Raw genomic sequence first — 14,614 nt, forward strand, 5'->3', positions numbered from 1 at the left:
TAAAAAAAACATTCTGATGTTTTTTGGCATCTTTGTGTGTGTGAAATGTGAAAGTGAAGTATGAAGTATGAAAGCGAAGTGAAAATGTGAAAGTGAAATGTGAAGTGTATGTGTGTGTGTGTGTGTGTGCAAGACTTGGTGTAAACCTTTACATAAAATATACAAACATATAAGTGTGGGTTTTTATCCTATGTTGTTATATCTGTGAGAAGACATCACCATTACTTGTATGATTGTTATTACTGCTACAGTACTGATAATTATTATTAGAATGCTAATTGTCATAACTGGAGTATTGATTGTCATAACTGGATTACTGGTGGTCTTTATAGGTACTCTAATACTGGCTGACATTACTAGAATGAATGAAAGTGGAGTTTTAATTTTTCCAGTCATAATCAAGACTGGGCCGTGTTTGCTGGGGAATGTAGCACAGGAGAGAACTGCATCACACCGGGACTGTACGCAATGGTTGGGGCAGCCGCTGTTCTCGGTGGAGTCACTCGCATGACGGGTAAACTTTATTTACACTGTTATAAATTGTTGACACATGTATCTTAGATATCTTAACATTTATATTCTTAAACAAAAAATAATCATTTACTATGTTAGTCAGTGTTTGTGTGTTTACTGATAACTCATAGATAATTCTAAATTATAGTCTCCTAAATAATTTTAACTTTATCCTTTAGTTTCATAGTAATGCTCGTGTTGTCATTGACAAACCTTGTCAGATTTGTATTATAATATGAAACACATATTCAGACATAATTTGCTAATCAGTATTCAGTTATGCACTCAAATGCTACAATCCAGCTTTAACTAATTCAATTCAGTACATGTTATTTAAATAATACAAAGCAGATGTTGTAACAATATCTCAAAATTGAATTACAGTTGCCAGAATGATTCTTACAAAGTAGAACATAATAACACTACATTATTAAGTATGATATTTAGAAATATCACACAATTAGTTTTATTTCCTCCCAAGTATCACTGGTGGTGATCATGTTCGAGCTGACGGGAGGTGTGCGCTACATCGTGCCCCTCATGGCTGCAGTCATGGCAAGCAAATGGATTGGAGATGCATTTGGCCGTGAGGGTATTTATGACGCTCACATCATTCTTAATGGATATCCGTTCTTGGATTCCAAAGAAGAGTTTAGTCACACCACCTTGGCACATGATGTCAAGAAACCAGGGTCAGTAATTGTTATATGCTTATGTTCTCACACTTTCTGAGTAATGTTACTTCACTCTGCATGCAACTGTATGTAACCTGGCAGCATTAGACGTTTGACAAACAATAATAATAATAATAATAAAAGAGCTCCTCACAACCAATAATCACGGCTCCTACGGATTTTCTCACTGATACATCATGTTAGTGTACATTGAAAGAGGAGCATCAGAGGTAAAACATTCCTTCCTCTGAAGCTCACACGACAGACCCAAAGTGCATTGGGGGATTGTGTGAAACCCGAGTTCGGCTTCAGTAGAAGCCTCGGGAACCTTCGTGGGATCATAAGAACCCCCAGGTTGCAATCCTTTTGACCAATATGTCGTGGCCTAGTTGTCTGGAGTGTGGTCTGGGAATACCCAGTGCATGGGTTCAAATCTTCATCACGGCTCCTACATATTTTCTATTGATACATCACTTTAGTGTGATTTCACTCTGAATAATGATGATAATCAACAACACACAAATCACACTAATGTGATATATACTGTACCAATGAGAAAATCCACCAGGGCTATGAGGTGGCACGAACCTACGACCCCAGCATTGCCAGTCACATACTCTACCACTGGAGTATGCTTGTGGGTCATACGTAAACCTAATCACCGAGTGCTTTTGGGTCATACTTAAAAACATGGACTGGCTTCAATACTTCCTGGCCTAGACTCCAGACTTCCTGTGATTTCAGTAGAAATCCAGTTGTAGTACTTGTACAAGCGACGGTGGTCCAGTGGTAGAGTATGCAAACAGTTTTGCAAAATCCAATGTTAAATAAGTATACAATGATATTCCTGGCTTGTCTTAATTTGGTAGGAGAGTCAAGTTCAGAGAGATACTCTTCATCTTCTCAACTTGATGAAGTGAAGGTGCAACATTTTTGTCCTGCTGGGATTTCTCACCAAATTTGAATATAAATTCCTGTTTCTAGTACAGTGACACCTCGGCTTACGAATGCCCCTATTTACGAACTTTCGGGTTACGAGCCCAATTTCTTCGTAAAATGCGAATCGGGTTACGAGCTTTACCTTTCTGAAACAAAGTTTGTTGATATGCTTATGGCCGACCTAGCGTGTGGTGCATGACGATCGTGCCTCAGTTTACCAGTGCTTTCCGCCTAGTGACAATCATACCTGAATTCATACCTGAAAGAATTTCATCTTTTTTTCGGATTTTTGGGGTATTTGAACATAAAAGTTATTATATATCTCGCCATAGGTCCCAAGAGAGCCAGTGGTAAGGTTCAAGCCAAGAAAACACATGTGAGAATGACCACAGAGGAAAAACAAGAGATGATTCGTAAACATGAAAATGGTATAAGGATTGTTGTTGTAGAGTCCCTTCTTCATTTATTAAGAAAATGATTGCAGTATGAGAAGAATCGCAAAATTTGGCTGAAAAGTGTCACACAAATCAAGCTGCAGCAGGCCATTGTGTTAACCTTTATAATGACAATGTGATGTCTTACTTCAAACAAGTGTTACAATGTAGGAAAAAAGAAGTGTCGCTAGACAGGTTTTTAGTGAGAAAACCAAGCGGTGAGCCACAAGCAGGTCCTAATGGTATGCAGGATACACTCTGCCAGAGAGTGTATCCCAGAAAGTCATCACTCCCTGATGTTATAATGGAAGGGGACTCCCCTTCCAAACACTAACACCTCTCCTCCTTCCCCCCTCCTCACCATCTTCCATACGCCAACGAGAGTCATCAGTAAAGGTAAGTAATAACTTGTACGTACTTTAGTACTGAAGATTTGGGTGAATTAGGTATAAAATTTACTTTGAAATTAATATTTTCGTGAGTCTGGAACAGATTAATTCGATTTACATTATTCTTATGGGGAAATTCCCTTTACTTTACAAATATTCGGCTTACAAACCGTCCCTGGGAACGGATAAAATTCGTAAACTGAGGTACCACTGTATTTTAAACATGAACCTAATGATTTGATCATCACTACTATTCTGTTTCCCAATTCCACAGAAGAAATAGAGGAGCAAATAGAAAACGAAAGATACAAAAACAGACAATTCATTGGTGTATCATCCACACAATGTGCAGCAGCATTACAGAGAACAAGTACTCTTACCCCAGCAATATAACACACAAAGGAAAGGAATCAGAGAGCCACAACCCCGATCCCTACAACCCCGGAGGGGAGTGGGGAACCCTCCTCAAACAGTGCAATAGCCACAGGGAGTGCGGCACCACCCCCCACATTCTACCCAACAGACACCCTACCTGCCCCATTCCCTGTCAGCCCCCCACCAAGTACCCACCTAAGGCACCCTGCCCCCACCCAACCCCCTCCACCCACACACCCCCCTCCTCCCACTCCCGCCTCCCCCCCAGGACCCCCCTTCTTCCCCATCCCCCAAGCCCTCCCTTCTCCGACATGCCCTCCTGTCTCTCCCACCCCCAAGCCCTCCGTTCTCCCCTGCCCCACTAGGCCCCCTCACTCTCCCCCACCCCACCTAAGCCTTCCCCTCTCCACCACTCCTCTAAACCCTTCCCTCTTCCTCACCCACCTCAGCCTTCCCTTTCCCCCCAAGCCCTCCCCCCTTTTCTGCCCCCCAACCCCCACCCCCTTCTCCCCCATCCTCCGAAGCCTCTCCTTCCCCCACGCTCCCCCAACCCTCCCCCTCTCACTCTTCCCCCCTACCCTCCCCCTCTCACCCACCCCCTACCCTCCCCCTCTCACCCACCCCCCCTACCCTCCCCCTCTCACCCACCCCCCCTACCCTCCACCTCTCACCCACCCCCCCTACCCTCCCCCTCTCACCCACCCCCCCTACCCTCCCCCTCTCACCCACCCCCCCTACCCTCCCCCTCTCACCCACCCACCCAACCCTCCCCCTCTCACTCTTCGCCCCTACCCTCCCCCCTCTCACCCACCCCCTCTACCCTCCCTCCTCTCACCCCCCCTACCCTTCCCCCTCTCACCCACCCCCATTACCCTCCCCCCTCTCACCCACCCCCGTTACCCTCCCCCCCCCTCTCACCCACCCCCCCTCTCACCCAACCCCCCTCTCACCCACCCCCCCTCTCACCCACCCCTGTTACCCTCCCCCCCCTCTCACCCACCCCTGTTACCCTCCCCCTCCCCCCAACCCCCCAAGCCCTTCCTCTTCCACCAGTCTCCCCGTACCAGATCCTCCCAGCTCCCACTCACCCCCAGATCCCACAGGTCACCCCCCCCCCCCAGAGGAGAAGCAGAAGAGAGTCAGTTTCAGGGTAATGTATTCGAGCATAGATGGGATCACAAGCAAGGCAAGTGAACTAAGGGAAAGGGCACAAGAAGTGAACCCGAATGTAATCGGACTCACTGAAACAAACCTCTCAAGAATCATAACGAATGCCGTATTTCCCCAGGAGTACACAGTAATAAGGAAAGAGAGGGAAGGTAGGGGAGGAGGTGGAGTGGCCCTACTCATGACAAAGGAATGGAGTTTTAAGGAGATGGCTATACCGGGCTGTGAGGGTTTCAGAGACTACATAGCAGGCACCATGACAATAGGAGGACCAAGAATAGTAGTAGCAGTAATATATAACCCTCCACCAAATGACAGAAGACCCAGTCAAGAGTATGAAACCAACAACATGGCAGTTAACACTATAATTGAGAGGGCAGCCTCTGCTACCTGTAGAAATAGATCCCACCTGCTCATCATGGGGGATTTCAATCACGGAAGGATTGACTGGGAGAACAAGGAACCGCATGGAGGCGAGGATACGTGGAGAGCCAAACTATTGGAGGCGGTGACTAGAAACTTTTTAACCCAGCATGTCAGAGAACCCACAAGGATGAGAGGAAATGATGAACCAGCAAGACTCGACCTAGTCTTCACTCTGAACGACTCCGACATAAGAGAAATCGGTTTTGATGCCCCAGTAGGAATGAGCGACCACAGTGTACTGGTGTTTGAGTACTTGATTGAAGAAGGGTTATTGAACTCGAGGAGGGATACCGAAAACAAAAGGTTAGCATACCGAAAGGGAAATTATGAGGAGATGAGAAAATTCCTAACAGATATAGCATGGGAAACAGAGCTCAGGGGAAAGACGGCCCAAGACATGATGGACTACATCACGCAGAAGTGCAAGGACGCAGCAAACAAGTTTGTCCCAGTCCAAAAGGAAAACAGTGAAATGAAGATGAGAAACCCATGGTTTAATCAGAAATGTAGGCTAGCTAAGCAGCAAAGTAAAAGGGCATGGAGAAACTATAGGAATAATAGGACACTTGAGAGCAGAGAAAGATATCAGAATGCCAGGAATGAATATGTCAGGATGAGAAGAGAGGCAGAAAGACAATACGAAAATGACATCGCAAGCAAGGCAAAGACTCAGCCTAAATTGCTGCATAGCCACATCAGGAGAAAAACAACAGTAAAGGAACAGGTTATGAAATTAAGAATAGGGGGAAGAAGGATTCACTACAAATGACAAGGAAGTTTGTGAGGAACTGAATAAGAAATTCCAGGAGGTCTTCACCTTAGAGCAAGGAGAAATCCCAGAGATAAGAGAGGGAATAGCTAACCAGGATCCACTGGAAGAGTTTGAGATTACCAGCGGGGAAGTAAGGAAGTGTTTACTGGAGTTGGATGTGACAAAGGCTATAGGCCCAGATGGAATCTCTCCTTGGATACTAAAGGAAGGAGCAAGAGAACTGTGCCTACCACTCTCCATAGTGTACAACAAATCACTGGCAACAGGAGAACTGCCAGATATTTGGAAAGCAGCTAACGTAGTCCCGATATACAAGAAAGGAGATAGACAGGAGGCACTGAACTACAGGCCAGTGTCCCTAACCTGTATACCATGCATGCTGATGGAGAAGATTGTGCAAAGAAAGCTAGTGGAACATCTGGAGCGAAAGAACTTTGTAACACAGCATCAACATGGGTTCAGGGATGGCAGGTCCTGCCTCACATGGTTACTTGAATTCTACGATCAGGCAACAAAAATCAGGCAAGAAAGAGAAGGGTGGGGATAATTGCAACAATTATCCAATAGTATAATGTTGCAATTTTCTCACATGGAAATTTAAATAAATTGTAGTTGGTCCTATAGTCAGTATCTAAGGATCTACAATACTGAATTGCTATAATTTCCTTTGGAATTTACTTAAGGTTACATAATTATTCTTGAGCTCCTGTGATGAGAGTGACTGGCAGGAACCCGTGCACAACCTCAGCTGCCAGGTATTGGTGGCTGGATAACTTGGAGTTGGAGCTGTTTTCCTCTTAACAACTCCTCCTGTATTGTTTGACTAGTTGTCTTCATTTGTTTTTTCATTAAAATCTTTACTTTGTTTCCTTATTCCTGGTACCGTGAGTGGTTCAAAGTACCACTCCTTCAGAAGCATCTAAACTCCTTGTATGAGGAGTTTAGATGCTTCCCTCAAACCAGATGGTTGCCTGGTTGCCTTACAGGTCGCGTAGGTCCAGAGACGTGGTTTGTTATAGAGGCTCTGTTGTACTAGTGCATGAGCTCCAGGGAGCTACTTTTAACATAGCATTTCATTACACTCAACTCTGTTGTCTGGGGGGGCGAGCCCCTTGTGGCTTCCTTAAGCTACCATACTGATATAGTGCCAGACTATTAGGTGCCATCAGTCGTGGAGGTGTTCTTTACTTCCGGGCACCACAAACCTGAACCCGGTCCCTTCAAAGAGGCAAAAAAATAAATGTGCAGTATAACACAAACATTTGTGTTATACTCCTGTGTAACACAGGAGTTGGCTGCATCAACCTTGTGTCAACCTGAAGAACCCCAAGAAGCCAAATGCCGCACCAACCATGAGGTTGGCACGACGTTTGGTTTCTTGAGGTTCGGATCTGCCCTTTCCGATGGGGGGGCAGCTGGCTCTTTTTGCCCGCGATTCGTGGGGTTTTCAGGTTGTTTCTTCCAGTCTTTGGTGGCGTTGGGCGGCCCTTCCTCCTATCGAAGGGTCAGGTCTAGGGGGGCCGGCCGCTTCCCCGTCCCTCTGTTGGGTCATCTCGGAGAGGCTTTGCTTGGGCGTGATCGAAACGACCTTGTCTCTCAAGTTGGTTTCCTGCATGTTTCCAGTTCCAAAACGGGACCGTGCGGATCTCTGGTACATTCTGGACTTGTCTCGTCTGAACCGGTTGATTCCTTGCACCTCCTTTCGGATGACCATATTGTCCGAGGTCCAGCTTCTTCTCGAGCCGGGCACTTGGATGATTTCCATGGACCTCAGGGACGCTTATTGGCATGTTGCTATTCATCAGGGGTTCAGGAATTGGTTGGGTTTTGTGGTGGGGCAAAGACACTTTTGTTGTCTTCCCTTTGGCTTGAATCTGACACCTCGCATTTTCATGTGTTTAACCAGGGTCATTGTGGCCCATCTGCGTCTGCTAGGTCTTCAGGTTTTGGCCTACTTCAACGACTGGTTGGTGTGGGCTCCCAGCTGGTCTGCTTGCCAGGTTCATTTCCAGCGTGCCAGGTGCGGGTCCCTTGTGAATTGGTGGAAGTCCCAGTTGGTTCCGTCCCAAGTTCGGACTTGTCTGGGTCTAGTGTGAGACTCTCAAACTGCGTCCCTTTTGTGGCTTTGCTCCGATTGTGGTCCTACCTTCAGCTGTTTTTGAGGGGTACCTGGGTCACTAGGCGGTTCATCGAGCAGCTGTGCAGGAACCTGAATTTTGCCATGCTGGTTTATCTGCTGGGCAGGGTTTGGCTTCAGAGGCTGTTCTGGTATCATTAGGGCAGTCTCTTTCACCACTCTCGCAATCGCTGGGCATGTTCTTTGGTGTCCTTGCGTCCGTTGCTTTGTCTCTGGCTTCCTCTTTAGGATTTTCAAGGTTCGGTGCCATGGCATCTTCCTTTCCTCTCACTCAATGTGTTCACGGATGCCTCACCCATCGGTTGGGGTTCTGTGACCAGCTCTCACCAGGCCGGCCAGGGGCGTTGGGATTTGTCCTTCCTTCGGGTTCACAGCACAATGCGGGAGTTTGTGGCTGTGTGGCAGGTGCTGCAGCGGATTCGGCTTCCTTGGGGCTCTGTGATCCGGCTCTATACAGAGTGCTTCCCTATGGTTCATTGTCTCAAATGGGGGGGAAGGGGTGTCTATGCAGTCCATGGCTCTTTGGGGTTGTAAGTTTAGCTCTCTGTGCTGTTCACATTCAGTGCGTGTCCAACATCCTGGCAGACAACCTGTGGCTCTTCATAGAAAACCAGCGTTGAATTTAATGAAGTACCATTTTCTGGGCAAGCCCCCGAAGCTCCCTGACACCCTCCATCCCTCCGGCCTGCGATTTTGCATCATTAAAGAACTGAGTGGGCAGGGGGGGGGGGAGGGGGGGACTCTAATGAGCAAGAGTGCTAGTTGAGTGAAGGGTTGCTGGTTTGCTTTTTTTCTGGGGGAGTTCCTTTGCTCTTTCTGGACGTACTTCGCAATTTTCACAAAACTGTCGTTTTTGTTTCGCCTGTCTTTCTGGGTGCCTTCCCTGGTCGATGGCAAAATATGACATACTTGAAATGTAAAGTGCTCATAGGCCATTGCTCCCTGCACCTCTCTGAGGGGAGCAGGTTCTGGTTCATGGTCCCAGTAGACATAAGGACTCCTATGACTGATGACCCCAAATTAATAAAGCACTATATCAGTTGGATAGCTTCATGGAGCCTCCGGGGCTCGCCCTGATAATGGCGTTTCATTACATTCAACGCTGGTTTTTTCTTCTACCCTGTCCGACATCCAAGTAGTAGGGCATCATTTCTTCCCTCCTTCCTATCCCAAATCCTTATCCTCATTCCTTCCGAGTGCTATACAGTCATCATGGGTTAACACTTTCTCCTGATAATTATGTTGCCTTACTGTTCTTCCAGTGTGGGATCCCTTGCAGATTAAGGATTGATGGTATCATACTGTGGAGGGCTGAAATATAGCAGCAGCTCTTTACATTTTTTGTGGAACTCTTTCACAGTAATGAAGCATGTGTTACTAGTTTTGTATATGGTTTATGCTGTAAGTTATTTATTAATAAAAGTAATAATGAGGTTCTAAAAAATTGTCATGAGGTTCTATGAAACCTGATCATTTACAATTGGTAATGTCCTGAATGTACTCTACAGGAAGAACGAATCTTTCTACGTAATTACACAGGACAGCATGACATTGGATGATGTAGAGCAACTTCTTCGGGAGACAGATCACAATGGGTTCCCTGTGGTCGTGAGCAGGCAGTCTCAATACTTGGTTGGCTTTGTTGCCAGACGAGACTTAAATATTGCCATCAGTAAGTAAATGGGCATTGGCCAGTTCTCCTCGTATGATATGTTATTTAAAGAAGTATGTTTGTGTCAATACAGGCTTCTCACCAACCTTGAATATTTAACAATATTTTTCAATTTCATTAAGTTCAGAGAAAATTAGCAAAGGAAATTAAAAAATTTGAGGGTATTAAATTTTTCTGGATGGTTACGTATGCATGTTGAATATCCTGTTTTGAAAGGTACATTTTCCGTCTTGTTTAGTTTTCCCTCTCAGGAATGTTGTATACTTTGCACATTATGGGTAAACATATTCTTGATGCACTAATAAATTTTTATCTAAAGAAAGTAGTGTCAAATGTACATGACACCTTTCTGGTCATTATATTTGGTCGGTCCCTCAGCATGATCCTATACTCCCTTCTGGTACACAGAAAAGTGCTTTCATTAAAAAGAAAGTTTGTCCAGGCTCTGCTTGCAACACAGAGTTCATGAGCTGTGCCCTGGCAAACTACCTTTCTACAGCAGGTCCTACCACTGACCAACAACAGGTCAGTGTCAACACCACTGCCATATCCTCTCACATATTCCCCAGTTGCTGTAGATGGCAGAGCTAGAGGAAACCTTCAAATACAGAGAAGCTAATGAAAGAAGTACTAGGGCATGAGTGACCGAATATGCTACTCAAGAAAGTTCCTTTGGAGTTATCCCACTTGGTTGCTGCTTAAGACAAATCTTAGTTGAAGTGCCACATACTACAAGAAGGATGAGGCTTACTTGGGCTGCAGATTGGTGTTTAGGAGATGTATAAGAAGAAGCTGTAGGAAGAACAGCAGCTGAAGCCTTGATATCTGGCCCTTAAGAGAAGAGAGTCAATAAGATGAGTCTGCCCAAGGCACACATCCAGGTGCATTTCCAAAACCCTTGTGCTCTGATGTCAGCAAAAGACATTGCTCAGTGAGTGTCGAGAGTTATTTTCCCTGGACCGTTTGGGAATCTTTCCCCATTTGAGACCTTCATCACGTGATGTTGTCTTTGCCCTTGGGGTAAATCGGAGGTCTTGGGCTTTCCGTCTTGCCCTGGGTAGAGGAGTGTTATTGGCTGGGTGGGGTGCACTGTGGCTGGCACAGCTAGCTTTACTTCAACACAGCGGCCATGTTTCTCTCTGATTGCCAGTTTGTTTGTTGTGTGTCGTCAGTGGGTTTTCTTTTCATTTTCTTTCTGGGGGGGAGCCCCTACAGCTCCCCGGAGCTATCCACGGCTGATATGGATACCCTAACTATTTTGCATCAGTCGATGTGGGTGGAGTTTTAGGCCTACCGGGGACCACGAGCCAGAACCTGGCCCCCTCAGAGAGGCACGGGGAACAATGGCCGATAGAATTGCACATGTGATTTGGAGCATTCTATATCTGCCATCGACCGGGACAGGCACCCAGAAAGGTAAGCGCCACAAAACAAACCCCTATTCTGGTTAACAACAAAAATCGACAAACGAGTGGACAGAACTCCCCAAGAAAAACGAACTAACAAGTATGACGTCACACGAGCCACGCCACATGTCTGCGCAGCTCCCCCCCCCCTCCCCGGGAGGGAGAAGACGGAGCCCCAGACCCCCGCGCCGGCGATCCCCGCCCCAGTTCCTTGGCTGATGGGATAGTGCATGGTCGTGTGGCTCCAGCTCCGGTCTTGTCTCAGTGCTGTGACTTGTTTGCAGTGCTGCTCTTACGGTGGTCGTATGAGCTGGGAGTAGTATTCTCAGGTACTCGGGCTGCATGTGCTTAGGGTCATTTTCCCTGAGTGCCCTGTAATTACCACCTTTGGGGCTTGGGGTTGCCTTCCACAAGTCACCTTGGGTCTACCTCTGTTGGCTTTTCGCTGCTTGGCGTTTGGCTGCCCCGAGTGTTTGGGGTTTTCCTCCCTTGTTTACCTTGGGGTAAGTGGTAGTTACAGCACTGGTGGGGCGCAGGGTACTGCATAGCTAATTTTCACCTATAACAGCGGTCGGCTCTGTTCCCTCTGGGTACGTTGTCCACTTGTGTGGTTTTTCTTTTATATTTGTTTTTGCCTGGTAGGGGGGTCTGCCTTGTGTTCCCCCCCCCCCCTTATATTAGGGTTGTTTGTGTGGTGGCACCCCCTGCTTCGCCCTCGCGAATGGACACATCCCGTGGGTTCAGCTTTAGCTGTCTCAACTTCGTGTTGGCGAGTGGTGCACCTACCGCTTCCCGGGTATGTCCTCTTATTTTTTTAGGTGGTCTTTGGTGAAGTAGCTCCGGGGAGCCGTAGGGGCTCCCCCAGAAAACCAGCGTTGAATGTAATGAAACGTCATTTTCTCGGTGAGTCCCGGAGGCTCCCCAGCACCCTCCCGCCCTCCGGTCGGCATTTTTTCGCGGTTTTGATATCCAGCCTCAGAACTGAGGCGGGGGTCTGTGGCTCCCCCTTCCCCCCTCCCGAGGAGGGGGGAGCTGCGCAGACATGCGGCGCGGCTCGTGTGACGTCATGCTTGTTAGTTCGTTTTTTTTTCGGGAGTTCTGTCCACCCGTTTGTCGATTTTTGTTGTTAACCAGAATAGGAGTTTGTTTTGTGGCGCTTACCTTTCTGGGTGCCTGTCCCGGTCGATGGCAGATATAGAATGCTCCAAATCACATGTGCAATTCTATCGGCCATTGTTCCCCGTGCCTCTCTGAGGGGGCCAGGTTCTGGCTCGTGGTCCCCGGTAGGCCTTGAACTCCACCCACATCGATTGATGCAAAATAGTTAGGGTATCCATATCAGCCTGGATAGCTCCGGGGAGCCTCCGGGACTCACCCAGAAAATGGCGTTTTATTACATTCAACGCTGGTTTTTTATTCACTGGCATTCTCACCTTGTTTAGACAGAGGAGGTCTGCTTAGCTCCTTATTAGGCAAGCCTAGGTTGTGTTGGTAGTCATCCTCTATTTCTCCCGAGGTTTCATACCAGCTGTTGGTAGTTAGTTTGCCTGCTACCTGACAGGGTTCTACCAGCTTTGCTAGCTCCTGTGCCTGGGCTTCCAGTAGGGTGCTCATTCACCCTATGGGCCCTGGAAAACCCCATGGGCTTGGTCGTATAATGGCTACTTCTGAGGCCGCTCTTGTCTTGTGCGAAGTCGAGGGTTGTTTGTTGCTCTTGCCTCAGGGAAACCATCATCCGTACTGCCTCCTTCACACTGCCTGTTGGGTCGGGGACACCACTGACCCAGAGTTTTGCAGGCCTTGTTCCCCCACTTGTACTTCACTTTACCCATTCCTTGCCTGGTGATCTCAAAGATCAGGCAGCGGCTGCATTGCATGCTTGATTCTCCTTACTGCAACGAGCCCGGTTGGTGGCCCCAGAAGCTGCTCCACTTGGGTTTTAGGGCCCAGGATTTGGGGGTGTTGGTCGCTTTGACCTTGGTTCCTTCCTCGCCACTGCTTCCTTCCCAGGTGGGCATGATTCGCTCTGTTCCTTCCTCTCCCTGCTTCTGACTCTTGAATGTCTGAGAGTTTCGGAGTCAAGGCGGGGTTTTGCTCGAGTGGCTTTGGGGGTTGCCCCTTCCAATTTGTCTGCGAAGGTGGTCGAGTCAGATTTTCCCGCTGAGGCTTCTGGGTCAACCCAGTGGACTTCCTTCTTGGAAGCTTTTCCTCTGGATGCCACCTTTTCTTCAGGGGTGGTGGGCGTGGAAGCCTCTGCCCTGGGGCCTGTGTTTGGGATTCTCGGAGCTTGGTGGGAGTCCTCTTGGAGCACTTGAAGCACAGGGGCAGCCCCCAGAGCTGCCCCTGCTTGGGTCCTTGTGCGTTCTGGGCTGGGGTTGTTGCTGCAGGAAAGGGAGTTTTTGTCCCCCTCTTCCCTTTCTGAATTAGTTTTAGCATATTTGCTGGTGTGATTTACCCACCCTCACGTCAGGTGCATCCATCTTTTACTTGGATGTTTTATCTGGGGGAAAAAACAAGCGTTGAATGTAATGAAATGCCATTTTCTGGGCGAGTACTGGAGGGTTCGGGTCACTTGGGGCTTTACCATCCGGCTCCGGACTGTTCTCTGGTGGTTCATTGCCTGAACCACAGGGGTTCTCTTCGGTCCTTGCCTCTTGGGGTTGGTTCCTTCGAGTGGCTCATCTGCTTGATTCTCAGGGTTTGGCTTTCTGTGCAGTTCATGTCCTGAGAGTGTCCAATGTCCTGGCAGAAGGGTGCCTTGTTTTGTTTCTAGGGAAGATATTTTGATTTTCTGTGGGGAGCCCTTACAGCTCCTTGGGCTTATCAGGCTCAGTATGTTATTAGACTGGGACATTAGCTAAGGAGTTTAGACCTACCAGGGACCAGTGCCAGAACCTGGCCCCTTCAAAGAGGTTTCAGGGAGCAATGGCCCTGGAAAAGCCCCCTTGTGGTTGGGGTTTTCCTTCTCTGCCATCGACCGGGGTTAGGCACCCAGAAAGGTAGGCATAACAAAACAAACCCCACATGGTAAAAAACTAAAACAGAAAACCAAACAGAGAGGTAGAAACTCCCTACAATCCCAAGGAAACAAGCAAACATCACACTTTACTGCCACGCTGATCATCTGCGCAGCCCTCCCCACCCAGAGAGGGGAAGGGGGGAGCCCCGGACCTCACCATGCTGGCTGCCTAGCATCACTTCGTACGCTAATGTCAACCGGGATAGACGCTTCTCTGGCCTCGGTTTCCTAGGCGGTGTTTGCCTTTCGTGGTGTTCACTGCCGTGTGTTGGGTTGTGCGGTGGCCAGGTGTTCCTCATCAGTACCGGGGCTGCATGCTCTTAGGGGCTTCCTTCCCTAAGTGCCCTGTGAGTACTGCCCCTGTGTGACAGGGTTATCTTCTCTGGGGCGTTCGGGAACCATTCCCGTAGAGGTTCTTGCTGTTCGGCATTTGCCTCACCCTTGGGGCCAGCTGGGGCTTGGGGCCCTTGTTTGGCCCTGGGTAGGGACTGGTATTGTGCTGGTTAGGGCGTAAAGGTGTTGCGCGACTTGCAACCTAAGCGGCGACTGGTTCCTGTTGCCTCTGGAGACAGTGTACTTTTGCTGGGGTTTTCTTTTTTTATTTTCATTTGCTTGGTAGGGGTTCTGCCTAGTGTGGCTATTGTTCCACTGGTAGTGTTTGGTGGCCCTCTGCTAGGCCCCCGTGATTGTA

The 14,614-nt window shown here is 48.0% G+C and overlaps 1 protein-coding gene across 1 annotated transcript in view; it reads left to right on the forward strand.

Moving 5' to 3' along the window:
* The first annotated feature begins 362 nt into the window (after positions 1 to 362).
* Positions 363 to 14,614, forward strand: part of LOC138360248 (H(+)/Cl(-) exchange transporter 3-like) — a 44,829-nt gene continuing 30,577 nt past the window's right edge. Inside the window, exons 1-3 of the mRNA XM_069320178.1 lie at positions 363 to 514; positions 995 to 1,205; positions 9,335 to 9,498. Coding sequence (XP_069176279.1) covers positions 469 to 514; positions 995 to 1,205; positions 9,335 to 9,498 — 421 coding nt within the window. The 5' untranslated portion in view covers positions 363 to 468. The remainder of the gene's footprint in view (positions 515 to 994; positions 1,206 to 9,334; positions 9,499 to 14,614) is intronic.

Source organism: Procambarus clarkii, unplaced genomic scaffold (assembly GCF_040958095.1).
Source record: "Procambarus clarkii isolate CNS0578487 unplaced genomic scaffold, FALCON_Pclarkii_2.0 HiC_scaffold_103, whole genome shotgun sequence".
In the NCBI taxonomy this organism is placed as follows: Eukaryota; Metazoa; Arthropoda; class Malacostraca; order Decapoda; family Cambaridae; genus Procambarus; species Procambarus clarkii.